This window comes from Ostrinia nubilalis, chromosome 17, assembly GCF_963855985.1.
Source record: "Ostrinia nubilalis chromosome 17, ilOstNubi1.1, whole genome shotgun sequence".
Classification (NCBI taxonomy): Eukaryota; Metazoa; Arthropoda; class Insecta; order Lepidoptera; family Crambidae; genus Ostrinia; species Ostrinia nubilalis.
In genome coordinates, this window is record NC_087104.1 from 14,567,135 (window position 1) to 14,594,288 (window position 27,154).

The 27,154-nt window shown below is 37.3% G+C and overlaps 3 protein-coding genes across 4 annotated transcripts; all 3 read left to right on the plus strand.

The window, feature by feature from the left end:
• Nucleotides 1–296: 296 nt before the first annotated feature.
• On the plus strand, nucleotides 297–1,130 carry LOC135080283 (uncharacterized). The gene has a single exon (XM_063974970.1). The coding sequence runs from the start codon at nucleotides 297–299 to the stop codon at nucleotides 1,128–1,130; it is 834 nt and encodes a 277-aa protein (XP_063831040.1).
• Nucleotides 1,131–11,624: 10,494 nt separating this feature from the next.
• On the plus strand, nucleotides 11,625–17,705 carry LOC135080142 (UDP-glucosyltransferase 2-like). Of its 2 annotated transcripts, none has more exons than XM_063974828.1 (9): nucleotides 11,625–11,682; nucleotides 12,855–12,998; nucleotides 13,775–13,868; nucleotides 15,110–15,302; nucleotides 15,706–15,903; nucleotides 15,997–16,213; nucleotides 16,520–16,739; nucleotides 16,864–17,083; nucleotides 17,384–17,705. In XM_063974828.1, the coding sequence occupies exons 1-9, from the start codon at nucleotides 11,647–11,649 to the stop codon at nucleotides 17,640–17,642; spliced, it is 1,581 nt and encodes a 526-aa protein (XP_063830898.1). In that variant the 5' UTR covers nucleotides 11,625–11,646; the 3' UTR covers nucleotides 17,643–17,705. The 2 variants fall into 2 exon arrangements, with proteins under 2 accessions (XP_063830898.1, XP_063830899.1); XM_063974829.1 differs by having other exon boundaries at nucleotides 15,113–15,302.
• A 4,886-nt stretch (nucleotides 17,706–22,591) lies between these two features.
• Nucleotides 22,592–26,333, plus strand: LOC135080145 (UDP-glycosyltransferase UGT5-like). Its single transcript, XM_063974831.1, has 9 exons — nucleotides 22,592–22,696; nucleotides 22,897–23,046; nucleotides 23,796–23,889; nucleotides 24,185–24,383; nucleotides 24,700–24,897; nucleotides 25,007–25,223; nucleotides 25,367–25,586; nucleotides 25,715–25,934; nucleotides 26,019–26,333. Exons 1-9 carry the CDS (start codon nucleotides 22,694–22,696, stop codon nucleotides 26,275–26,277), a joined length of 1,560 nt encoding a protein of 519 aa, XP_063830901.1. The 5' UTR covers nucleotides 22,592–22,693; the 3' UTR covers nucleotides 26,278–26,333.
• The last annotated feature ends 821 nt before the right edge of the window (nucleotides 26,334–27,154 follow it).

A 27,154-nucleotide genomic window follows, 5' to 3' on the forward strand; every position in this document is an offset into this window, starting at 1 on the left:
TGTTCTCCAGAAATGCCATAAAATCGATCATCTTAGGTAACTCTCTTGGGTCTTTAAGAGAGTTCATGTATTCACTATGCGTTTCTGCATCTAATTTTTGGGATATGATGTGTGTGCCGTATACACACATAAGTTTTCTATGTATTAACTTCTATTTAAATAAGTTGTCATGTAAAATGAGTCAGTGTAATACGATTGATCGGAGCAATAAACATCGTTCAAACCACAAGTATTGTGTCGTCTCTCATTAATTACACTCACCCCGCGCATACGCGCGCACATTGGTGACCCGCGACATGCAGTCCACGCAAGCAACACCAGAAGACAAAATGGAACTATCAGCAGTGACAGTGTCTTCAAGGATCCCTGATTTTTGGCGTGACCAACCCCGACTTTGGTTCGTGCAATGCGAGGCGATACTGGGACCGCAAAAATTAAGCGACGAAGCGAGATACAACTTGGTGGTCACAAAATTGGGAAAGGAGGTCGTCGAACAAGTTAGCGACATACTACTGAAACCTCCCGAGTCTGGAAAATTCGAAGCCTTGAAAACTCGCCTAATGACTGTCTACGAGGAATCGGAGATGCGACAGTTCCAAAAACTCTTAAGTGAGATGGAACTTGGCGACCAGAAGCCCTCCCAGCTCCTCCGTCGCATGAGAGACCTAGCTCGCGACAAAATACCCGACGAGACTCTAAAAATCATGTGGCAGGGCCACCTTCCGTCTTCAGTTCGAGCCGTGCTTGCCGTCAGCGATGTCCAGGTTTTGGATAAATTAGCCGCCATTGCTGACAAGGTCATGGAGACCTCCAGACCCATACAAATATCCGAAGTTCAGGCGTCACCTTCAACCAGTTCAAACGGTGACCATGCCTTTATTTTAGCTGAAATAGCTAAACTAACCATGAAAATTAACGACATGGAGAGAAACAGAAACCAATCAAGGAATTTCAACAACAATAGAAATCGTTGGCGATCGCGATCCACGTCACGAGGTCGTAACCAGAGCCGACGCACGCCCGACAGTCCTAATTGGCTTTGCTTCTATCATCATAAATTCCGTGGTAGAGCTAAAAAATGCGTAGACCCGTGCTCCTGGAAAAAGGATGATCATCGTCAGGAAAACTAGATCAGGTGCAATCGCAGGCGGAGATATGCACCATATCACCTGTGAACCGCCTTAGTGTGACCGACAGCCGTAGTGGTTTGAATTTTTTGGTGGATACAGGTGCGAACATTTCTGTATTACCAGTGCCTAGAAAACCATTTTATCAAAATCAGTGCAGTGACTATAAACTTTATGCTGCAAATGGCAGTGAAATAAAGACTTACGGTGTCAAAACATTAGAATTAGACTTTAAATTACGTCGATCCTTTCGCTGGACTTTCGTGATTGCAGACGTTAAACGCCCTATTTTAGGTGCCGATTTTTTAAAACATTATAAACTATTGGTGGACGTGTATAAACGAAAACTTATAGACTCAGTGACTAATTTACGCTCAGAGGGAACAGTGACGTCATCGCAACAAACCTCTATTTTCACCATAGATTTACGTAGCGAATACAGTGATCTTTTGTGTGAATATCCGGACATAACTAAACCGATGTGTTTTAAAGATACTCCTCGCCATTCCGTAGTGCACCACATCGAGACCACAGGCGCACCCATTTTTGCGAAACCGAGGCCATTGCCTCCCGATAAATACCAACGTGTAAAAGCCGAATTTCAAAAAATGCAGGCAATGGGCATTTGTCGACCATCTAACAGCTGCTGGGCAAGTCCCTTGCACGTCGTTAGCAAGAAAAACGGAGACATAAGACCATGTGGCGACTATAGGAAACTTAACGCCATAACTGTACCCGATAGGTATCCAATACCTCGCGTACAAGACTGTACGTACCTACTAGCCGGAAAAACAATATTTTCACGTATAGACATACAGCGAGCATATCATAACGTGAATATTGCTGACGAAGACATAAAGAAGACCGCCATAACAACCCCATTCGGTCTTTACGAATTTCCCAAAATGATGTTCGGATTAAAGAATGCTGGACAAACATTCCAGAGATTCATGCATGACGTCGTACTACGCGATATAGACAATATATTTATATATATTGATGACGTCATCGTAGCTACAAACTCGGAAGAAACCCACAAACAGCAGTTAAAAAAAGTATTTGAACGTCTAAATAACTTCGGAATGTCTATTAATTTGGCAAAATGCGAATTCGGAAAATCAGAATTAAACTTTCTCGGATTTCATATATCAAAACAAGGATTGCGACCATTAGAAGAGCAAGTAAAAGTTATCACAGAATTCCCAAGACCACAGACTGTTCAAGAACTTAGGCGATACTTGGGAATGCTAAATTTCTATCGAAAACACCTTCCACGAGCAGCAGATCTTCACGCAACTTTGAACTCATTTTTGGTCAATTCTAAAAAGAATGATAAGCGACAGATCCCTTGGAGCGATAACAGTATCCAAGCGTTCGAACAAAGTAAACTCAGCTTGAAAAAAGCGGTAACTTTGTCCTTTCCATCAGCTGACGCACCGATTGCCTTAATGACCGACTGTTCTAATACGTGCGCTGGAGCAGTTTTACAGCAGAAAGAAGGAAACAAATGGAAACCATTAGGATTTTTCTCCAAAAAACTCAGTGACGCACAACAAAAATACAGTACATTTGACCGTGAGTTGTTAGCAATATATATGGCTATCAAACATTTTAGATATCTCATCGAAGGCAGAAACTTAATTGTGTACACCGACCATAAACCGTTGGTTTACGCGTTAATGAACAATTCAGTTGGCAAAAATGACACACCTCGCCGTATAAGGCATCTAGATTTCATCATGCAATTTTGCTCATCGATTCATCATATAACTGGAACAGATAACGTTGTCGCAGATACTTTGTCACGAATTTCATCTATAGAAACATTAGAAACGCCATCTCCAATAGATTACAAGGAAATTGCCAAAGCTCAAGTAAATGATGAACAACTGAAAGAAATGATGCAATCGAACACAATTAAATTGAAACAATTATTTCTACCTAATTGTGACATACCCATATATTGCGAAGTATCGAAAGACACAGCGCGACCATATTTGCCACCACAGTTTCGGATATCTGCCTACAAAGCGATTCACGAAATCAGTCATCCAAGTATTCGCGCCACTAGAAACATGATTCGCGATCGATTCTTTTGGAAGTCGATGAATAAGGACGTTACCAAGTGGACAAGATCTTGCCTAAACTGTCAAAAGTCCAAAGTCCAACGTCATACAACATCACCGTTTGGCAACTTCGTGCATAGCAACAGATTCGAACATCTTCATATGGATATAGTGGGACCCTTAAGTTACTGTGATGGCTATCGCTATATAGTAACCATGGTGGATCGAGGTACAGGCTGGCCAGAGGCCTATCCAGTAAAAGATATCACAGCCGAGACTGTAGCCAACATCATATTCTCAGGCTGGATTTCGAGATTCGGATGTCCTTTACGTCTAACCACAGATCAAGGTAGGCAATTTGAGTCGTGTTTATTTAGCCACCTTGCGAAGAAAATGGGCATTTCAAAAATTAGGACCACTGCTTACCACCCTCAGTCGAATGGACTCGTAGAAAGATGGCATCGTATGCTCAAAACAGCTTTAATTTGCCGAGGAAACACAGATAATTGGGTTACAGAATTACCTGCCGTACTTTTGGGCTTAAGAGCAAGTTTACGCGACGATACGCAAATAAGCGCCGCCGAATTAGTTTATGGCGAAGTACTGAGGTTACCTGGAGATTTCTTTCAGCCGTCAACGCAAGATATCTCTGAAAACGAAACTTTCTTACAAAACCTTCGACAGAAAATTTCACACTTATGCGCTGTCCCTAGAAGAGAAATCAGACAAGGCAAAATATTCGTACATTCTGGTTTAAAAGACTGCACACACGTATTTGTACGTGACGACAAAGTAAGAAAACCATTAACGCCACCTTATCTTGGCCCATTCAAAGTCATAGAGAGATCGGACAAATATTATAAAGTATTGCAAGCAGATACAGAAAAAGTTGTTAGTATAGATCGCTTGAAGCCAGCATTTACAATTGAGTCTGAAGAGCTCTCACCAAATAAGGAAAGGCATTCTGTAAACAATCCGATAGTTACAAGATTTGGACGCATCAGCAAACCTGTCGTACGCTTTGCGTTATAATTATTCGTTCCTGAGCATTACGTACGTCACGTCACGTTCTACTCGTCAATAATCAGTCAACTTTATTTCATCTAAACATGGGAAAAGGGTCGAGCAAAATCGAAAAAGAAGAAATAATCATCGCACAAAATGGTGCTGGAAATTCTGCATCTGCTGCTGAAGCCAATCACCATCGCCAGATGCTCCAAAGCATGGAAATGTATTCGACAATAACTGTCGTCATACTATTCGTCATCGTTGGATATTTCTTATGGAGACGCTGCAAAAACAATTATGGTAGATACATGCGGCGGGAGCTCCAAGAGCTTCCTACCTGCATCGTCGAGCCCACGATCAGAGCTGAAGGCAGGCGCAGCCGCCAAGGCTACGCACCTTCGCAAGTCATCGGATAAAAGTGAAATTGTGTCGTGCAGTGCAAAAGTCAATTTATCAGTGAATCTAAGTGTAATATTAATAATTCAGTGTATAACAAGTGTAATCGCGTATCTCTATTAGATATTTTTTTTTAAATAGCAAATTCTATTTTATTTTAACAAAATGTGTATTTACTGTGTACTAATGTATTTTAAATGGTACGTATACGCATAATATTTTATTATCTACACTAATGTCATTGGTTAAAACTTTCGAAAATAATTGTAATATTTATTACGTTCTTTACATAATGTGACTTATATTTTTTTTACATACTTTCTTTCAAAGTAATGTGTCATTACTTAGTTTCTTATTTTTAAATTAAATTCACGGAAATTGTATCAATATTATAAAACATTGCAAATCCTGTAATTTATGGCATAAAAATTAATAAATCCGTTTGCATAATATATTTTTTGAGACATGAATTGTATAACATTTGAAATTTTAATAAATGTGTAATCCGTCACTTATTAATTAATAAAATTATATCAATGTATACGAAATAAAATCAATATCAAATGTATAAACATAATAATTAAAAATGTGGATAGAACGTTACTAATTTTTAGCAAATTTTTTAACATAGTTTTTTTTAACTTACTTTATACTTATTAATTTTATTTCCTTTTCAAAGGGGGAAGTAATGTGCCGTATACACACATAAGTTTTCTATGTATTAACTTCTATTTAAATAAGTTGTCATGTAAAATGAGTCAGTGTAATACGATTGATCGGAGCAATAAACATCGTTCAAACCACAAGTATTGTGTCGTCTCTCATTAATTACACTCACCCCGCGCATACGCGCGCACATGTGTATGAGGATCGGGTCCCAGCTGTCGATGTCAACACCTAAGTTCTTGATGGCGTTTATACATTCTGTTGTGACGTCATGGATACGTTTTACTTGATTTGAGGTCACTTGCTGTATCGCTGGTATACTCATCAAAATATTCATATGGGAAGTGAATATTAGTTTTTTGTTGTTGTAGCGATGATTCAGGATGTCCCAACTTGCGAGGTAGTTTTCTGACCCAATTGGTAGGTGTTGGATCAAACGTTCAGCTTCACCTCTTAACTTGCTTTTGAGATGTTGCATCTTTTGAGCGTTTGATAGGGCAGGATTATTATGTATTGTTTCGCAAAACAGATCCTTGAACGACGCCCATTGTTGGTAGTTCCCGGTGAAGACTGGAATGTCCAGCTGGGGGGTCGACTTCTCTCGGTGTGAAACTGACCACAACTTGTTATTAATCGCTCGCTTGATATTGTTGTATTTCTGCTCATGTTGGGTAAATTCCATCTCGTATCCCATGTCTGACCCATTTAAGATACTGTCAATTTCCCAGTGGAGGGTGTCTATCGCTTGCCATCGGGAGTGTAGAGATCGCAACGTATCTTCAAATTCCCACTTATCTTGGATTGTCTCAATGTTAATTTGAGATATCGTTCTTGAAAATGCCTTGAAGTTGGTAGTTTGTTTTTTCATTAAGTCGTCTAATTGGCTATAATTTCCTCTCGAAGTAGATTTTGCTTGTTCTTCGTTTACTTCCGAGGCCCACGAGAAAGTAGGTTTTCCAGCTTCCATCGTGTCTTCCTTGTCTTTATCTTGCGGTTCTGGCAGTGATGATGATGATGATGATGATTTTATTATAGTTAGTAAATAGTGTCTTGTATCTTGATAACATTTTTGTATGATACTGTAGTCGTCTTCAGTGAAATATTCGTGATCGTCTTGTAGCACTTGACATAGTTTTCTATGATTTTCCTGATACTCGTTCCAGTTGTAATCTAATTTTTCGATCCGTCTCTTGATATTTTCCGACTCGAAGGACCATTAATGTATGAGCCCTTGACTGGTCCATACATTAAACTGATGTATCTTGGGTGATCTTGATAATAACAACACTCGAAGACTTGAAATACTTGATTTACTGTTTCGACTTGATACAATGATGTAATGTGTGTGCACACTAATAAAGGCAGCAGTGAACTAATCGTAGATTTAACAAAATAAATAATGTCAACTAGCAAAGCGTAAATAACATTTGGTTTTATGCTTGCTTGCAATAAACTGTACTTTGTACAATAACACTACACGGGCGAAGCCATGGGCAAAAGCACGGGCAATAATTATGTACTGTGTCTCCTCCATTTTCAAATAGGCCCTAAGGATAACTGGAGAAGAATGCCAAATGGCATTAAGTTCGCCTATGTAGGTACTGTGTTTTATTTTCTTTAAAAGATTTCAATCAATAAAAGATTACCTCTGTTGTTTAGTATACATAGTACAAGCTTTTCTTAGTTTGGGACTAGAGGCGCAGTGTAAAATGTCCAAAGATATTATTTATTATCATTAAAGGACATCATCCACGTTTCATATATTTTTGGTCCAAAATCAAAAGTGCCGGCCAACAAAAAAAAGTGCTGTATTCTGACAGAATACGTCTGCCTTGGCATTTGTTACTATGGCACCAAAGCCGTAGCTCCACTGTGCGTCGAGTATTTGAGATCTAAAAGTCATCGATTATTCATACATTTTTTGTTCAAAATCAAAAGTGTCGGCCAATAAAAAAAAAAGTGCTGTGTTCTGACAGAATACGTCCGCCTTAGCATTTGTTACTATGGCACCAAAGCTGTAGCACCACTATGCGTCGAGTATTTGAGATCTAAAATTCATCGACGATTCATACATTTTTTGTTCAAAATCAAAAGTGTCGGCCAATAACAAAAAGTGCTGTCTTCTGACAGAATACGTCCGCCTTAGCATTTGTTACTATGGCACCAAAGCTGTAGCACCACTGTGCGTCGAGTATTTGAGATCTAAAATTCATCGACGATTCATACATTTTTTGTTCAAAATCAAAAATGTCGGCCAATAAAACAAAAAGTGCTGTATTCTGACAGAATACGTCCGCCTTAGTATTTGTTACTATGACACCAAAGCTGTAGCACCACTGTGCATCGTAGTATTTGAGATCAAAGTCAGTCGTTTCATATATTTTTAGAGCTCAAATACTACGATGCACAGTGGTGCTACAGCTTTGGTGCCATAGTAATAAATGCTAAGGCGGACGTATTCTATCAGAATACAGCACTTTTATTTTTTGGCCGGCACTTTTGATTTTGGACCAAAATGGATGATGTTACCTATTAACAACCCTGATTTCAGACTTTATGAATCTCCGACCGACATAACTCAGTTATACAGGGTGTTAGGTAAATGGGTATATGAGCCGACACTAGCCCATGTTAACATGGTCATATAAATGGTATGGTGAAGTCAGAAAATTGATATCTTCATTTTAATTATTTTAATTTTCATACAATTCGGATTTTATAAAATTTATTTTGTATGAAAATTAAAAAAATTAAAATGATGATATCAAATTTCTGACTTCACTATACCATTTATATGACCATGTTAACATGGGCTAGTGTCGGCTCATATACCCATTTACCTAACACCCTGTATATAAGTAGATATTTTTTTATTGAAGGGTAGCTTGAAGCGCTTTTCCAGCTTAACCAGCTTTTCCAGCTGTGGCGGGTACAGAAGGTACTCTAGCCGTTTGGCGATCGTCGGTGCGATATTTCTAGACTTTATTCCAGTGATGTAGTATATTCGTTATGTTCCAATAAATTATAAGTAGAGTTACTGTGTGTACCTTTAATGTGTTTTACTTTGTACCGGCTCCCTTCCCCCGCAGTCATTAAAGAAAGTAATTATTTTTCTTTTTCTTCCGCGCCTTTGTCAAAGTTTGTTTAATTGTCGAAGTTGCGGTATAAAACGCGGTCGCATTCAAAATTTAACGAATTCAAAATTAAACAGATTCTGCTGGAAGCCGGATAGGTGTTATGTAAGGTGGACTCCTTTTCTTCTCTTTATGAATGTGGTCTTTTGTGCTTCAACTAACATAGTTTTTAAGTGCAATTGTTACTAACAAACTGAGTCCTGGTTACTTGAATAAAGAATTATTTATATATTATTATTATTATGTGCTTGTGGCCTACTGCTGGCAATGCTACGACTAGCTATGATTGACTCCCAGCATTAGCAAGCTCTAGCTTTCATGGATTGCTGGGATTCCTACGTTTTTTCTTACTCTTACTGTCTCTGCGTTACGAATGTAAATATGTTACTTGATAACAAATATTTATTTATTCAAGCCTTAAAAAATAAGGCACAATCGCTTAATGCAATAATTATGGCATTCTCATCCAGTAATTTTTTGGCCAAAATAAAATTAGTATAGGCTATAAAATGCACAAATTCACATGCCAGCTGCGCTGGTGAAATAAGCAGCACCTCTTCTTAACTTAAGACTACATTTATTGTACCACATTATCTCTGTGAATACTTTGAATCAAAAGGTAAGAGACATAAAAGTGCGAAAGATTAATTTAGTGCGAAAAACTACTTCAGTGTGATGACGTATATTATTGTTTTTCCGGTAAAATGGGACCTATAGAGGTACGCATCTATTATGGTAGGTAAATGCCATAAGCAAATAGCATGCCACCTCAATACAGTCGTCAGTGTGAGGCGATGAAGGCCCGCCCGCTGTTCAGTTCAGTGCGCGCAGACAACCCTTTAGGCTGTATCTACAGTTTGACGTATGTGTAACTGATCTGTGGCCATAGAGTAGAGAATACAGACGCGAAAATTATAATTTAAAGCCTTACTAATACATAAGCCTTAGTAATTCTCTGTAACCTTTTCACGCTTAAACCAAATTAGATAAAATTTGTTAAGTAGGTATGTTTTTGAAAAGGGGATAAAGTTTGTCTTTGACAGACCGATATCAACGCGAGCGATGTCGCGGGCAAAAGCTAGTCAGGTTATGAAACACATGCTATTAAGTGTTACAACATGTTACAACATGTTACAATACTAGTTACAAATATGTAACTATCTAATTAGTGTTGAACAGGGCTATCTAAGAAGACACATATCAACAACTAGTACTTTTTTTTTATCCACAACGCGGAAGCTCTTGGCTTGTATCTCACCTGATGGTAAGTGATGATCAGGCCGAAGGTGGAACTGGAAGCGAGCTTCACCCGGAATCCTCAACCACAGAGGAACTGCCAGAACGGAACAATACTTTTAAACAATATTGACTCGTTCAATTTTAACGTTTGCATTTCGAAACAACTGAACAAATACTTATTTTGCTAAAAACAATCGATTTTATTGAGCTTTAGCACAGATTCACAACTTCGTCTTTAGTTGGACAATTCATTGAAGTAAGTTGCAAAAAACACTTCGCAATAAAAATGTTATCGTCTTAGTTTTTCTGTAATTTTTCTTCGGGGACCAATTTGAAGAGACTTAACAGGCAAACTTGCAACTACTTTTTAACTATCCTCTTGATAATATTTTTATGTTGTGCAAGCTTCGTACTTTTTGTTTTCGTTAGTCTTTTACCAGAATTAATATTTTCATATTTATAGTACAGATTGGGGTGGTGCATACAAATAAAACGTACGAATTAATTTAAACCGCCTAAGTTAGTACTTCTAACATAGGTTATAAAATGGGCTACAGCACTCGATTGCGGGCGTTCAATCATAACGTATGCCTGAAATAAATACAGACGATGGCACACCAAGCTAAACAATGTAGCATCTAACACATGAGTAAGTTATTCAGCTTGAATAACTTACGATGGAATGGATAAAACTTACAGATATACAGAATAGGTGACATAACCTAAACATCATTGCAGTGGAACTTCTGCGTTGCACAATCTTTGACAAAACACACAAACGGCGCTGGGCGATGTGTCTTGCCGTGACGTGTCCGCGGACGTTCCGGGACTATTTCGGCTGTGTGCTGCACACGTCCAATATTCCACTTAGAATCGAGTCTACTACCCTACAATGCGATCTAATTTTACCTGGATGATGGTTGAGCTATTGAGGTTTTAGAATATAATATTTGTTACAAAACGTACTTTCAGGAAGTCATAGCTAATTTTTGGGTTCGATTTTCAGTTGAAATACAAGTGATTTTTCACTTTGTATTTCTTTCGTACTCGTATATGGTTGAAATATTGCAAACTTGAAGCGGATCAATTGGATTCTTAGAAAAAAATATTATAGGTAAGTATATTTTATTTGACACACACAACATAAGAAAAATAAAAAATAGACAATGGTCTTCTTGATAGAGTACCTATCTCACGACGCTGATTTTAAGCAAATGAGCAGGAAAGAGATAAAAAGTGATTCATAAAGTCTGATGTTAGGTTTCTTTTTAACTAAAACCAATGAATAATTTTACCACGATCTAATTTCTACATTTGTTAACGCACTAAAACCGAGACTCGCCACTGAATTTTTATGATTGCCGTCTATCTACGTACGCAGCATATCAGACTAATTTACATTTGTTGCAAAATCTCTTCCATTACAAAATAAGATGTCAAATCAAAAATATTCATTCAATTTTGACCAGTATTTTGGCACTTATGAATGTCACAATTTGCAATGTTAGGCTTGATATTATGTTATCTTCTCTACAATATTCCTGAAACCTTGCCCAGAGCCATGTTCTTACTACACAAACAAACAAATGAATTGAGTATGAAGCGTCTCTGGCGCACATGGCGGCCCGTATTAATAATTGCGCGCCGGATTTATGACACCAGTCAGATGCGCTCGTAAAAACGAACACGTGTTGCGGTTTGGTCGAATTACAATTTCTTTACAGATGCGTAATCTGTATGGAAATAAAAATGCTGGTGTGAACAAAATACCCGAATATTGGAAATAGGTGTTTACTTTGCTTTATATTATGATGACATAGGTTTTTAAGACTATAAATAAGATGCCAGTGTGCATTCGTTCATATTGTTTGCAATAGCTATAGCTTTTCTATCAGCAATACGAGTATAATATAGGATTTGATTTTAATTCTATACCTAATTTCATTAAAATATTTTTTTCTATTACAGATCACATACATAACGCCGATCCTCTGAAAACTCCGCCGAAAAATGTCTCCGCCAATTTCGTCTTCTTGCAAACTAAAGGTATGTTCGCATTACACAAAACATAGTAAAACTGAAGTTCCAAATCACAGGGTGACACACGAACCAATCACAGAGCTCTAATCAACGCTGTGCGTTCGATTTACTGCTTCATTTAAGCAAGCACAATGCGCTGGTAGGCCAAAAAAAGAATGAAACATGTATAGGCTGCCTAGGAGCATTTGACGATTTGTAAGTACCTACTAATTTAATTAGTCTACTCAAATAAAGAAAGAAAGAATGACTTGATTTGATTTGACAAGCATCGTTTATGAATACGGGCATTTGTCACAAAGTGTCAACAAGACCGATCAATTAATATTAGATCTACGCGTTAGCATAATTAATAAAATGATACTTTTAATTGTTTTTAAACTTCACTGATCCATTTTCGAAATCAAACTAGTGCTTCATAATAATGACTAGGTATTAATTAATTTATCTTTACTCGATTAGTCAAACGAATTATTGCGCTGTCATGATAGATCGTTTTTGTTCACAATCATATTAATTGTTGCTTGGTAGCCGATCTCGGCAGTTAAGTTATAATATTATCGTATTCGTGTATTATCTCCATTATCGTAAGATTAGCGGCCTACAAATAACACAGGAAAACTGATTTGATTCACACACCGGTCACACACCTGGCGTCTTCGTTACGCAACGGACGGGTGTGAAGTGTTTTTTGTTATTATTTTTTTTACATTCTGTGACTATATTTATCTTAATGAAAAGTGCAAAATGGTAAGTTATCCTTAAAGCTAGTTTATTTAAATATTTGTCATCCAATTGCCAAATACCTATTAATGCTTTTGTGTCTAAACCAATCATTGCACAAAGCATTCACGTGCTGTCTTCAGACAAGGAGTGATTTTTCAATCATTGAATAACTTTTATCTGAAGTATGAAATAGGTATTTCAATCGTCGGATTTATTTTATAACAAGAATAAAATTTACATTTTGACATATTATTTCCCATACTGAAACTGCCAATGTGCCAAACTTATTATTTACTTAAAAGATTAAAAAATCAGCAAAAATCGGCAGGATACATGTCAAAATCCCAATTTTATTCTTCAGTTAAAAGATATCTGATAGCTGAAAAATTTGTCCAAAAAAATTAGATAGAGTATTTTTAAAATGTGATAAAAATATTTTACTCGTTTCCTTCCAGAAATTTTCAATCGCATGTCTACTGCTGGCATCCCTCCACGTAGGGTTTGCCTACAAGATCCTCGTGGTGTTCCCGATGCCTGGGAAGAGCCACACAATCCTTGGGGAAGGAGTCGTCCGACACTTGGCTAATGCTCAGCATGATGTAAGACATTTTATACTTTATTACACCTTTGTGGTCTAGTTGTAATCTAAGACTAGTGTATCAGATCCAGAGACTGACCATTTTGCATGCTAAAAATGTAAGCAGAATAGTAAGCACTGTGTAAATTATTGAAATGTTTGAATTTGAAGAGGCCCCGGGTTTGGTTCCCACTTCCCAGTAAAGACACAGTTTTTTTCTCTGTTGGTGACTTTTTCTAAGTCTGGCTATCAACTGTCATCATCTAAGTCTGTTTCCATTACAGAATGTGGAGGTAGCTCGCTTCCACCTTCGGAATCATTTGTACCAGCTTTTCTTTTCTTTTATTTTTATTATTTTCTATAAATATTTGCGGATATGTAAATTCTACTTTTATAAGTATGATAAGGAAAGTTTGGACTTTATATTTTGACCTAATAAGATAATTATCTGTACGATTCACAATACGTCATCTAATTACATTTACGTTTGGTTTGTACTTTGTATAGGTATTACAAACAGTCGTCGCATAGATAAACATGTTATTACGTTAAAATAGGCAACACTGAAAAAAACAAAGTCACAAAACTAGTATGTTTTATCAAGGTCAGTCTGATATAAGGAAGCTGTAATAGGCGTATCGAGGTCACAGAATAATTACGCATTGTTTTTGGGACAATCATTCTGTATAAATGTTTTGTCCCATAGGTATACTTCTACTTAAATCCCATCTGCATAATATGTGCACTTATGCAGTAATGTACTAACTGCATGATCTTAATTAGTGTTTTTGTTTTCAGGTTACATACATAACTCCAATACTTCTGAAATCTCCGCCGAAAAATGTGAGACAAATAGACGTAACTTCCAATTTCGACTTCATGAAAAACAATGGTATGTTAATTATTCATATTGCCAAGTGATATGCGCAGGAGTACCTACTCTGTACCCTGCGCGTGACTTTAGTGTAAGTTCTTGTTCCCACGGTGACATCCTGTTTTTTACAGGAACTGTTATTTGCAGGATCCCATTTAGTACTATCTAATATTATATGTGGTACATGTTTAAATAATAACGTTCAGATGAACATCCCATTTGCAGTGTCCCGCAATAAACAGATCGTTGTAATTCGAATTTCAAACAAAATACTTTTGACTTCTTATCTAATACAAACCTGATAGCCCAAGTGAGAAGTAGCCCTAATCAGAAGTAGCCAAAATGAGAAGTAGCCATAATGAGAAGTAGTCCATTAGCGAGTCGGTTGCCGTATGAGAATAAATGCGCCTAATAAGTAAAATTTTATAAAAAAAAACCGACTCCAAAAAACCTACACTAAAAAGTAGGTTTTTTGGAGTCGGTTTTATTTTTTTTAAATAAAATTTTACTTATTTCTTGCTTTTTAGTTAACTAATTATTACCTTGATGTTACCACTGAAGGTAGGCAGTACATTGAGACCATATTCTTCATGTCTAGTGTAAAATAATATTCCCTACAAAATACAGGTTACCATATAGGAAACCTAAAAAGACCTTTAACCGTCAGCCCACCTTAAAAACATGAAAGAATACAACTGTTGGTCTATTTATACCTATAATATTTAAAGAATTATCCTCCAACTCCTAAGCATTAAGGAGTTGTACCTACCATGACCAGTTCATCATGATGAGATGATGAATATCTGATGTAAACACTTGAATAACTTTAGAAACTATACTTATCTATAAAATTAAAAGAATTATCATCCAACTCCTAAGCATTAAGGAGTTTTACCTTCTATCATCAGCTCATCAATATGAGATGATGATTTCCAGGAGCAAATACTTGAATAACTTAAGAAAAAGTTTGAAAAACGATATACGTGCCTATAAATATCAGATCCTAACTTGGTGACAATGGGACCACCTCAGAAGTGTACCCTTATCGAACAAAAAAAAAGAATTTTGAAAATCGGTCCACAATTGACGGAGTAATCGGTGAACATACATAGAAAAAAAATACATACAGTCGAACTGTATAACCTCCTCCTTTTTTGAAGTCGGTTAAAAAGAGCTTTCGACTGTACTAAACAGGTGCCTACGTAGATATCAACCAATCGATCACACTAGAATAATTTTATCTTTTCTCCTTAACTTAGCAGCAGATATGTTGAACCTCAAGAGTCACATGGACAATAATGCTGAAATGGATATGTCCATGATCTTCAACATGATGCTGCAAATCCACAACATGACGTACCACAACCCGAGCGTGCAGAAACTGCTGTCAGACACCAGCGAGCAGTTCGACGTCGTCATCGCTGAGTGGATGTTCAGTGAACTGTACTCTGGGTGAGTCACTGTCCACTCCTATATTACAAACGTTAGTTCAGTACAACAATGCGGGGCAAAGACCTCCTCAACGAATTTCCAAATCAGCCAGTAGGGCACTGTCCGTATCCAAGTCTGCGTCCTTCAAGGTAAAATATTAAACACACTAAGCGATCACTGACAAATATGACAAACGTTATACACCAATAACATACCTCCTCTTACGATATCGCATGTCAATCTCATTGCAATGTTTAAATATTCACCAATGATTTCTGTAAAATAGCTAGTTTGAATTTCACGAATAGCAATATTCTGTCTTGATGCCCATTAACGTGTACGATCGTAATCATCTTAGGTGTAGTTAAATTGTGAATTACAAAACTCAATTAAATAACGAAGAATGACATGTTCAATGTTTCAGGTTCTCAGCAATTTTCAACGTTCCACACATCTGGGTGTCCACCGTCGAGCCCCACTGGCTGGTGCTGCGCCTGATCGACGAAGCCTGTAACCCTGCTTACACTTCGGATACACTGTCCTCCAATATTCCTCCTTTCTCATTCATTGGTCGGCTTCAACAACTCGGAAGCCAAATATTTGGATTTGGTTTAAAGAAATTGTAAGTATAATAGAATAAACACTTCTGAACAGCTACTTTTATGTTTGACTTTAAAGTTGATACATCTAATAAATTGAAATGTAAATATTTCAGTCTTATAGAAGGCTTCGAGGAGAAGGCATACGCTGAACTCACTCCATATTTCAAAATGAGAGGTCGACAGGCTCCAGCATATAAAGAGCTGGCGTTCAACGCTTCCCTCATGCTTGGAAATTCTCACGTGTCATTAGGCCAGCCCATGTCGTTGCCACAGAGCTACATAAACGTTGGTGGATACCATATTGAGACGAACTTGGCACCTCTTCCTAAGGTTTGTTGTGCATAATTCCTGGGATTATAATGCAATTAATCGAATAAATTTTTGTTTCAAATGATGTCCACCGCAAATTAAAGTCCTTTGACCTTAAATTAAAGTAATTAGACCTAAAGTTAGACCTAGTAATTAAACTGTTTAGCCTATTTCTGATTTTCATCTCTCGAGGGATTTCTCACTTCACTTTGTTTTTTTCTGTGATGCGTCCTCATTAAATCATAATAAGTGATCAAAGAACATTGTCAACGAACAATTTCTAATTCTATCATACCAAAAAACTTACAACACTTTTTGCACTAACAGGACTTACAGACCCTGATGGACAACGCCAAGCACGGCGTCATATACTTCAGCTTGGGGTCCAACATCCAAAGTAAGGACTTGCCGGACGAACTGAAGCAGAGTCTCCTGAAGATGTTCGGAGAACTAAAGCACACAGTTATTTGGAAATTCGAAGAGACGTTGCCTGGACTGCCGAGCAACGTGCACATCCTTAAGTGGGCTCCTCAGCCTAGCATCTTGGGTAATTTGTACTTTCAATCCTTATTCCTCAATTTTTCCGCGCCGTTCTGAACTCTTCTCTTAATATCTTTAAGCTCACATTGAGTTTAGCAGAAACTGAGTACTAATTATTGTTTATTTCCCAGCGCATCCCAATTGTATCCTCTTCATCACGCACGGTGGTCTTCTCTCCACCACCGAGACCATCCACTTTGGAAAGCCGATCATTGGAATTCCAGTCTTCGCTGATCAGTTCGTCAACGTGAACAGGGCCGTAGCCAAGGGATTTGCCAAGAGAGTCGACCTGTCCTATGGCATGGCCCCCGAGCTTGGAGCAGCCATCAAGGATATTATCGGGGATCCAAAGTGAGTTCCAATCCAAAATCCTTTTTTTTCTATCTGCATCTCCTTCTACATCATGAAAAGATAGCAAAAGAACTTTGATGAATGAGTGGGAAATAGAACTGGAACCTTTTTATGCTCACTAATTTCTAAACAATTATTTTCATGTTAGATTAAACAGAGGACACCATAGATAGGAAGGAATGTATTATGAATTCCTCTAGATTTAATTTTCATTCTAACTTTCTCGGAACTAACAATCAGATGCTTCAGCTGCCAAATTCTTTTGTTTCATGGTTTCATATTTACTTTGTATGCTTCCAGATACTCCAACAATGTGAAACAACTATCACTGATATACCACGACCGCCCAGTGCCTCCTGGCAAGGAGCTGGTGCACTGGGTGGAGCACGTGGTCAAGACTAACGGCGCCCCCCATCTTCGCTCGCCAGCATTAAGCGTACCTTTCTACCAGAAAATGTACCTCGATCTCCTTGCCTTGATAGTAGTTATCTTACTAGGAATAAGAGCAATATTTAGAAGAATATTCAAGAAGAAATCAAGTAAAGTAAAGAAAGAGTGAACGAACTTGACACATCGGTTTAATACTCAAAATTAGTTCCTAAATCATACCAACAAGTAAAGTTCTTGACGTTTATATTAAACGGAATAGAACTGTAATTTAATAATTTAATGTAATGTAGTAATAAACATGTCAGATAAAAAATGCATTGTTTTATTTACTTAACTTGTGGATTAAGCTGAGGATTTCCAAGCTGAAGCTTCTAAACAATAAGGGATTTCCAAGCTGAAGTCACTAAACAATAGGGGATTTCCAAGCTGAAGCTTCTAAACAATAGGGGATTTCCAAGCTGAAGCTTCTAAACAATAGGGGATTTTCAAGCTGAAGCTTCTAAACAATAGGGGATTTCCAAGCTGAAGCTTCTAAACAATAGGGGACTTCCAAGCTGAAGCTTCTAAAGAAAAGTGGATTTCCAAGCTGAAGCTTCTAAACAATAGGGGATTTCCAAGGTGAAGCTTCTAAACAATAGGGGATTTCCAAGTTGACGCCTCTAAACAATAGGGGATTTCCAAGTTGACGCCTCTAAACAATAGGGGATTTCCAAGCTGAAGTCTGCAAATAAAATGGGACTTCCAAGCTGAAGCTTCTAAAGAAAAGTGGATTTCCAAGTTGAAGCTTCTAAACAATAGGGGATTTCCAAGTTGACGCCTCTAAACAATAAGGGATTTCCAAGCTGAAGCTTCTAAACAATAGGGGATTTCCAAGTTGAAGCTTCTAAACAATAGGGGATTTCCAAGCTGAAGCCTCTAAACAATAGGGGATTTCCAAGCTGAAGCTTCTAAACAATAGGGGATTTCCAAGCTGAAGTCTGCAAATAAAATGGGATTTCCAAGCTGAAACTTCTAAACAATAGGGGACTTCCAAGCTGAAGCTTCTAAACAATAAGGGATTTCCAAGCTGAAGCTTCTAAACAATAGGGGATTTCCAAGTTGAAGCTTCTAAACAATAGGGGATTTCCAAGTTGACGCCTCTAAACAATAGGGGATTTCCGAGCTGAAGTCTCCAATCAAAATGGGATTTTAAAAAAATAATAAAAAAATAGTCAATATCTTTAATGCATTCCATTTTGTTCATTTTATAAGGTCTAAAAGAATCTGTATTATTATGTAAATAAATAAAAGGATCTAGGATACCAGAATTGCTAATTAAGATGACGTTGAGGTAACTGAAACTGCCCGTCACTCACTAATCATGATTTGATACATGATAATCATCGCACGTAGAGATGTTTGATTGTACAAATCGAAACTTAATAATCATTTAGGTTATTTGTAACATTATTTAATTTTCATGTCATGTATCTATTTAGATTATTCTAAAATATAACAATTCAAATCTCAAAATGTTCTCCTCTCCTCCTCGAAGAAAAAACTATCTCCGTATCAGTTTCTAGTATTAAATAACCCTCCTTCTGGCGCAGTCGGGTAACCGCCTTGCTCAGAATAAAACGAACCTCATAACTAGCTTTTCTTTTAAGCATAACAAAGCAGGTATTTGACCACAATCGCACCTAGTGTTAAGTGGGATGCAGTCAAGGATGGTTATTGAAGCCAGTAATCGATTAAATCTAAATATAGAGACCAGCTGTTTCGAGAGCACTCCCCTAACTGCCTCAGCCAATATCGGAATCCTTGGTGTCGACATATCGAGCGAAGTCCAGTTCCGTGGTCATTTAGAGGGTAAGGCTAAATTAGCCTCGAAGAAGCTTGGTGTGCTCAATAGATCGAGACGGTATTTCACTCCAGCCCATCGTCTGCAACTTTACAAGGCGCAGGTTCGGCCTCATATGGAATACTGTTCTCATCTTTGGGCAGGTGCGCCCCAGTACCAGCTTCTCCCTCTGGACCGCATTGAACGGAGAGCAGCTCGAATCGTTGACTGCCAGGACATTTCGGATCGGCTTGACCCCTTGGCGCTGCGTAGAGATGTATCCTCACTGTGCATCTTCTATCGCATGTATCACGGGGAGTGCTCCGAAGAATTATCCGGACTTATTCCTGCCGCCACTTTTCGCCACCGATCTACCCGACAGCACTTCCACCCCCATCACTTAGATGGTTGGCAGTCCACAACAGTACGTTTCTCTAGAAACTTCCTGCCCCGTACAACCAAACTGTGGAATGGACTGTCGTCTGCGGTGTTTCCGGACGGATACGACCTGCAAGCTTTCAAGAGGAGAGCGTATCTTTACCTTAAAGGCCGGCAACGCACCTTTAACGCCCCTGGGTCTGCGGGTGTCTATGGGCGACGATAATCACTTACCATCAGGTGATCCGTCTGCTCGTTTGCCTCCTATCACATTAAAAAAAAAAAAAAAAAAAAAAAAAAACCAATAATAGGTTTTTCAGATTCCTTCTTTACCTATACACTCAGAATTCAATGTCATCTGGTCAACAAATAACACTTTTTATCCATTTACACTGTAAAGTATCATAAAAACAAGGTCCATAAAGTACGTTTTGTTTGCATTGTATTACTAGTATTTGAGCTATTCTACAAAATTAAGCTACAATATTACTCTACATTTTTATTTTGTACTTCTTCGTTCCGTTCCTACACTATACTACTGTACTATTTTATACACACAGGCGCTATCGACAACAAAAAAATTGAATCCCCCAGATCTCCGATTTGAAGTACATAATATTTTCATCGATAAAATTGTCCATAGATCATGGTCTTAAAGTTTGATCACTGTACCCCGTCCACAGTATTTTCGTTTCAGCCAAATGACGTCCACTGCTGGACAAAGGCCTCCCCCAAGGTCCCACAGTATTTACTATAGTAATAATAATAGGTACTAGCTATACTCGTATTTGTTGTGAAATATTACCTATTACAACCACTTAAGATGCCAAATGTTCGACTAGTGTGCCGTTGATAAAGATACAACTTGTCATGCATAAAATTATATTCTTACAAAAATTGCTTGTCACGATGACAACGAATAATCGTAACCAAAACTGCCCGTCATGGTGATGTGCCTTAATCGGCTAGTTCAGTGATTCGTCCCACAAACAACACGTTCGTCCCACTGGGACGAAACACTGAATTCAAAAAAATATAAATTTTTCGTTCTGGATTCGTCCCATTTAATTTATTATTTAACATAACGAGATTTAGTACCGTCAGAAAATCAATTCCTTAATCGTATAAAAATGTTTGTCGTCATGATTTGACATATTAGGGGAGAGTTCGGTATATTGTACCGCCGGGTAAATTGTACCACCCTCATATTTCGTAAAGTATTTATTGAATGTCTGTAATTGCAACACTCAGCGATACACAACTAAAATCAATTAATATCGGCCATGTGGTTTTTGCCGTGACAACAAACACGTGTGTTTTATTTTGAAAAGTATTTTTTCATTGTTTTCAAGTAACTTTTGACAATACATGTTTAGTTTGTAATTTTGTTAAATTTAATCATAGGGTGTTTCTAATATATTATTTAGAAGCGTAAATTAGTGTGGATTACAATTATTTGAAACATTTTTCGGTATTTATAAGTCATATTTTTTACCGATTTTTTAAAAGCACTATCACCTAGTCGGCTAAATTGTACCACATCAAGTTGTATGGAACTTTACCAAAGGATTTTGAACTTTTTTTTAGTAAATCATATTTTGAAGTTATAATAGCGTAGTTATGTTTGACAAACAATAAATGAAAGCAAAAGACTGGCAAAGTAGATTAGGTACAAATGTGCGTTACGATAATTGGAATTACAAAACTTGTACTCAAAATCGTGATAACGTGTAAAACAATATCGATTGTCTATGTTATTAACTCTGTTCCTTTTCGTTTCCTAATTTGTTAAGAATGTATCGTATAATATTTTGCCATAGTTTTTTTATAGGCTTGAAATTTATTGAAATCCAATTTAGTAACCCTGTGGTACAAATTATCGAACCGGTTGGCTAAATTGGACCGAAGCTCTGAACTCGTACTTTGTTGATTTGTACTAAATATACAACAATCATGTTAATTAATACTTATGAAATAGTAAGTTGAATAATGTATCTTTAATTATATACCATGGACATTAGCAAAAACAAAAGAAAACTAGGTGTAAAATGAGATTGAAAAAAAGTGGTCCAAATTAGCGGACTCTCCCTTATGTATTATACGATACCTAATCGTAGGTACGTGAGAGTTGTTTGGGACAATGGAGACCGATAATTTTCACTTGAATTTTTGAAACTCAAAATTCATTTTATTATAATACTTAGTGGTACCTATAGTTTTATACATTTTCCGACGCCAACATGCTATGAAAGAGCGTTTTAGTAGAGGTGACCGAGGAGAGTTGTTGTTTATTTATCGAGCTAGCAACTTTGCGAATTCGTTGCTTTTTCGAAACTTCACAGTTTGCGTGAAATTTTCAGCTTGCTAAATGTCACAGGCGTCGAGAAATCAGCTATGTGACAACTGACAACTTACCTCTGTTACAACTCTCCTCAGTCTCCCCTTTATATAATTTTGTTAAAGGTGAATCTCGTTGTTACCAATGAAGATTGTCGTTAGTTCATTAGGGTTTTCTAATCACAACGAACACCACTGAAAGTCACAGGAAACCGAAACAAGCAATTTCGTTTTAGATTTTCCAGTTATTTTAATTTAAAAACTAAACCACTGAACAGATTTTGATGAAATTTCGAAATTGGAGATCTAGGATATAACCTGGCTACAAAATAAAAAGAATGGTATTCTGAAATAACAAAGATACAAATAATAAAACATACAATGAGATTGAGAATCCTTCCCTTTTTTATAGTTTTCTAAAAAGACACTACTTTGGCCCTCATCATAATTTGGACATAATCTACATTTGCATGACAACTGATGTATTATGATATTTTATTATCTCAATCGTGTTTTATCATAAATGTATTATTAGTGTTACATTAACGATATGAATATAACAGGAGTACTGATTTAACCCCATACACGTAGAGTCCTAGACTGTTGGTGTGGTGTACGCAGACGGACGTATCCACAGTGGTCTTTGTGAGAACATAAAACTAAGTGACCTATAAATAATATACAAAATGGTGAGTTATCCACCAAACTATTTCAAATCATTTTTAGGTTAATAACGCCTAGGTTTCAAAAACTTAAAAGGAAATCAAATGCAGGGAAGCTTTTCCTTGCTCGAAATAAGCAAATTTTAGTTCAAATATTTTCAAATTTTTCATTTAAAGTATAGTACCTTATTATATTAAAGGGCTTGTTACTTTATTCGTTTTTTTAGAAGTTATCAGTCGCCTGGCTACTACTAGTGGCTACCTTCCTGCAAGCAGGGCATACCTACAAGATCCTCGTGGTGTTCCCGACGCCAGGGAAGAGTCACACGATCCTGGGGGAAGGAGTTGTACGGCACTTGACAAGTGCTGGACATGATGTAAGATTTTTCATATTTAGTCAATTGAAATTCCAAAAAAAAAGAAGCATGAAATAAAGAAGCGGGTAAGGGAGAAATAAGCAAACATCGGGCCGGTTTTGACGCAGAAAGTCATATTATACGCAAAATGATGATATTCCATGAAAGTAATTTTTTGCGAAAGGGAATTTTTGAGAATGTGGCCATATTTTTCGCAATGACATTTTGCGAATAAGACGTTCTGCGTAAAAGCCATAAGCCTTCATAACCCGTGAAGTATGGGCCAAATCCGCCATTTTGCTCCTATTAGAGAGGGTGGTCCTCTTGCATTGGAGGAGACCAAATGACCTAATGATGATAACGAAATATTAAAAATCCAATAATAAAATTTCCGTACCGAAAGAGTTAACAAATTTAACCTAAAGAAGGTTAGCAACTGGTTTTGAAATAACCTTTTGTCGAAGTTTGATTTCTTATCTTTGTTAGTAAACATAATATACAAAACAAGGAAATTAAGATAACGTTTGTTTTTTACATGTTGTTATCAACGCGAAACCAGACTATGTGATTTTATTTGTCACTATGATAATCAGTATCGTAAAAAATGTTAATCATAATGATGATCTATAAATTTCCAAATCTAAAGCTTATCACCATGAGCCATTTGAATCTTTCCGTAGATAATATGATAACACTAACTAGTACACTAACAGCAGTATAATTCAGTATCATTTTTAAACTCGGATGCATTAATTATTTTACTATTTCAGGTTACATACATTACTCCAATACTAATGAAATCTGCACCGAAAAATTTGAGGCAAATAGATGTGTCTGCCAATTTCAAATACCTAACAAGTCACGGTATGTTCTCTTCACCACGTAACTTGCGTGTATTCGTAGAAAAACCCTCTCCTCTACCCGATTTGTTTACTAAATTCAATACTTACTCTTAATTTACAACCACAATCTTATCTTAGCTATTTAAAATTAAAATAAAAAAATATTATGCTTATTATGCTTTCATATTTACTCATATTTTACAGAAATCCAGGTAAACTGTGGAATATTTGAAGTATTTCTTCAAAGTTCGATAATTATTATTTGTGTTGTCATAAGTTGTGAATTGGCAAAAATACCAAATCCTTTAACTTTACAGGAGATGTAATGAACATCAAAAGCCACATGGAGCAGAAAAAGGAAGTGGATATGAGCAATATGCGCATCATCATTGAAATGATGTTAGACGTCCACAACCTGACGTACCACAACCCAAACGTCCAGCGTCTGCTGTCAGACACCAGTGAGCAGTTCGACGTCGTCATCGCAGAGTGGATGTTCACCGAGCTACACGCTGCGTAAGTCATTGTCATCATCTCCAAGCTTAGCATCATCATCGCCACAACCTTAATCCAAATTCCCGTCATCATGTGAATACGAAGGAGCTACTCCAAAGCATCATTGTTCGTCAACGCATTGATTTAGTCGTCAAAGTGCTTACAGTTAACATTAAAACATCAAGTGGCTGTGAATTACATCATATTATCATCTTCTCATGTCGCATTATTTCTATTGTTATCATGAGCTTCTATCTTCTATGTTCTAATTATCCTTAAATTGCTATTTTACTGATTGTTTATAACAACCTAAAATGCAAAAAGGTTTTTTTTTCAGGATATCAGCAATTTTCAACGTTCCACACATCTGGCTGTCCACCGTCGAGCCACACTGGCTGGTGCTGCGCCTTCTTGATGAAGCCAGCAGCCCTGCTTATACAGCAGATATATTATCCTCTAATATACCTCCACTCTCATTTTTAGTTCGAATTCAAGAGCTCTGGAGTCGAGTTTATACGTTGGGTTTAAAAAAGTTGTAAGTTTAAGCATACTTGGCTTGTTTTTTCGATTAAACATGCTGCTCAATGAAGCATCGTATGTTTTAGATTTTGACGCATCCAAAAGATATTTTTTTTAAATTTCAGCGTAATAGATAGTTCCGAGGAAAACATATACTCCACACTCACTCCATACTTCAAAATGAGAGGTCGAGAGGCTCCATCGTTCAACGAGCTGGTGTTCAACGCTTCCCTCATGTTTGGGAATTCTCACGTGTCATTAGGCCAGGCTATGACGTTGCCACAGAGCTTAAAGCCCATTGGTGGATACCACATTGATACGAAGTCAGCGCCGCTTCCTCAGGTTAGTTGCTCCAAGCTCCATTTCATTTGGAATCTTTGATTGTCCCAATTGACATCAATCAGTCGCGTGCATGGTGATCATCAGCTCCTACAAACTAGTTCTCATCATACCAATGAATTACATATTTTTTGTATTTCATACAGGACTTACAAACCCTGATGGACAACGCCAAGCACGGCGTCATATACTTCAGCTTGGGATCAAACATCAAAAGCAAGGATCTTCCTGACGAGACAAAACAGGGTCTCCTGAAAATGTTTGGAAAACTAAAACACACCGTTATATGGAAATTTGAGGAGGCATTGCCTGGGCTGCCGAGCAACGTGCACATCCTTCAATGGGCCCCGCAGCCAAGTATCTTGGGTAATTTGGTCTTTTAATCCACATGTACAGACGCTACGTTTTCTTACTTAAGTTCTTCTTTAGTCTCACATTACGTATCTTAATTGAAATCCACTAAGTTCCATATTAATTCTATTTACATCTTCCAGCGCACCCCAACTGTATCCTCTTCATCACGCACGGAGGTCTTCTCTCCACCACCGAAACCATCCATTTTGGAAAGCCGATCATTGGCATTCCGGTCTTTGGCGATCAATTTGTCAACGTGAACAGAGCTGTGGCCAAAGGATTCGCTAAGAGAGTTGACCTGTCCTACGATATGGCAAACGAGCTCGAAGCAGCTATAAAGGATATTATCCAAGATCCAAAGTAAGTTATCTCAATTACTCTCGGATCCCTACTTGACTCGAGAGATAAGTCCGACCAGCTTTAAAGTATGTATAATTGTTCCAGGTACTCCAAAAAAGTGAAAGAGCTGTCACTGATATACCACGACCGCCCAGTGCCTCCTGGTAAGGAGCTGGTGCATTGGGTGGAGCACGTGGTCAAGACTAACGGCGCCCCCCATCTTCGCTCACCAGCATTAAGCGTACCCTTGTACCAGAAAATGTACCTCGATCTCATTGCCTTGGTAGTAGTTGCCTTACTAGTTATAAAAGCAGTATTTAGAAGAATATTTAAGAAGAAACCAAGCAAAGAGAAGAAACAATAATATTAATAGATCTTCTGCCAAACCAATTTAGTACCTGACATTTTTAGCCAGTTTTTAGGGTTCCGTAGCCAAATGGCAAAAAACGGAACCCTTATAGATTCGTCATGTCTGTCTGTCTGTCCGTCCGTCCGTCCGTCCGTCCGTCCGTCTGTCCGTCCGTATGTCACAGCCATTTTTTTCCGAAACTATAAAAGCTATACTGTTGAAACTTGGTAAGTAGATGTATTCTGTGAACCGCATTAAGATTTTGATGCAAAAATAAAAAAATAATAATAAATATTGGGGGCTCCCCATACTTAGAACTGAAACTCAAAAAATTTTTTTTCATCAAACACATACGTGTGGGGTATTTATGGATAGGTCTTCAAAAATGATATCGAGGTTTCTAAAATACTTTTTTTCTAAACCGAATAGTTTGCGTGACAGACGCTTCCAAAGTGGAAAAAAGTTGGTCCCCCCCCCTCTAACTTCTAAAATAAGAAAATGAAAAATCTAAAAAAAACATATGATGTACATTACTATAAAAACTACCAACGAAAATTGTTTTTAAAAAATAATAATTTTAATTTCATAAATCAATGGTACGGAACCCTTTGTGCGTGAGTCCGACACGCACTTGGCCGGTTTTTTTAGTTTAAATTTTTGTCGTTACGCGGAATGAAACTGGAAAGTGCGATAATAAATATAATGGAAAAAATTGCTCCTCTTTTCTATTTTTTCCTCCATCTCATTTTCCCATTAAACAGAAGGTTGTGAATATCGAGAACTCAGTGATAAGAGTAAGAATAAAGCCTTATATACACCTGTAACACAAACTTAAACGAAAATGGAAGTATTGGTAACCCTATAAAAGAGTTTTTATGATGGGTTGTGTGAA

Coding starts and splice junctions, on each gene's coding strand:
- LOC135080145 (XM_063974831.1), top strand. Junction 23,890..24,184: donor CAAATACCTAACAAGTCACG/GTATGTTCTCTT, acceptor TTAACTTTACAG/GAGATGTAATGAACATCAAA. Junction 24,898..25,006: donor ACGTTGGGTTTAAAAAAGTT/GTAAGTTTAAGC, acceptor TTTAAATTTCAG/CGTAATAGATAGTTCCGAGG.
- LOC135080283 (XM_063974970.1), top strand. CDS start 297: ATGCAGTCCACGCAAGCAACACCAGAAGACAAAATGGAACTATCAGCA.
- LOC135080142 (XM_063974828.1), top strand. CDS start 11,647: ATGTCTCCGCCAATTTCGTCTTCTTGCAAACTAAAG. Junction 15,303..15,705: donor TTCAGTGAACTGTACTCTGG/GTGAGTCACTGT, acceptor TCAATGTTTCAG/GTTCTCAGCAATTTTCAACG. Junction 17,084..17,383: donor GATATTATCGGGGATCCAAA/GTGAGTTCCAAT, acceptor GTATGCTTCCAG/ATACTCCAACAATGTGAAAC.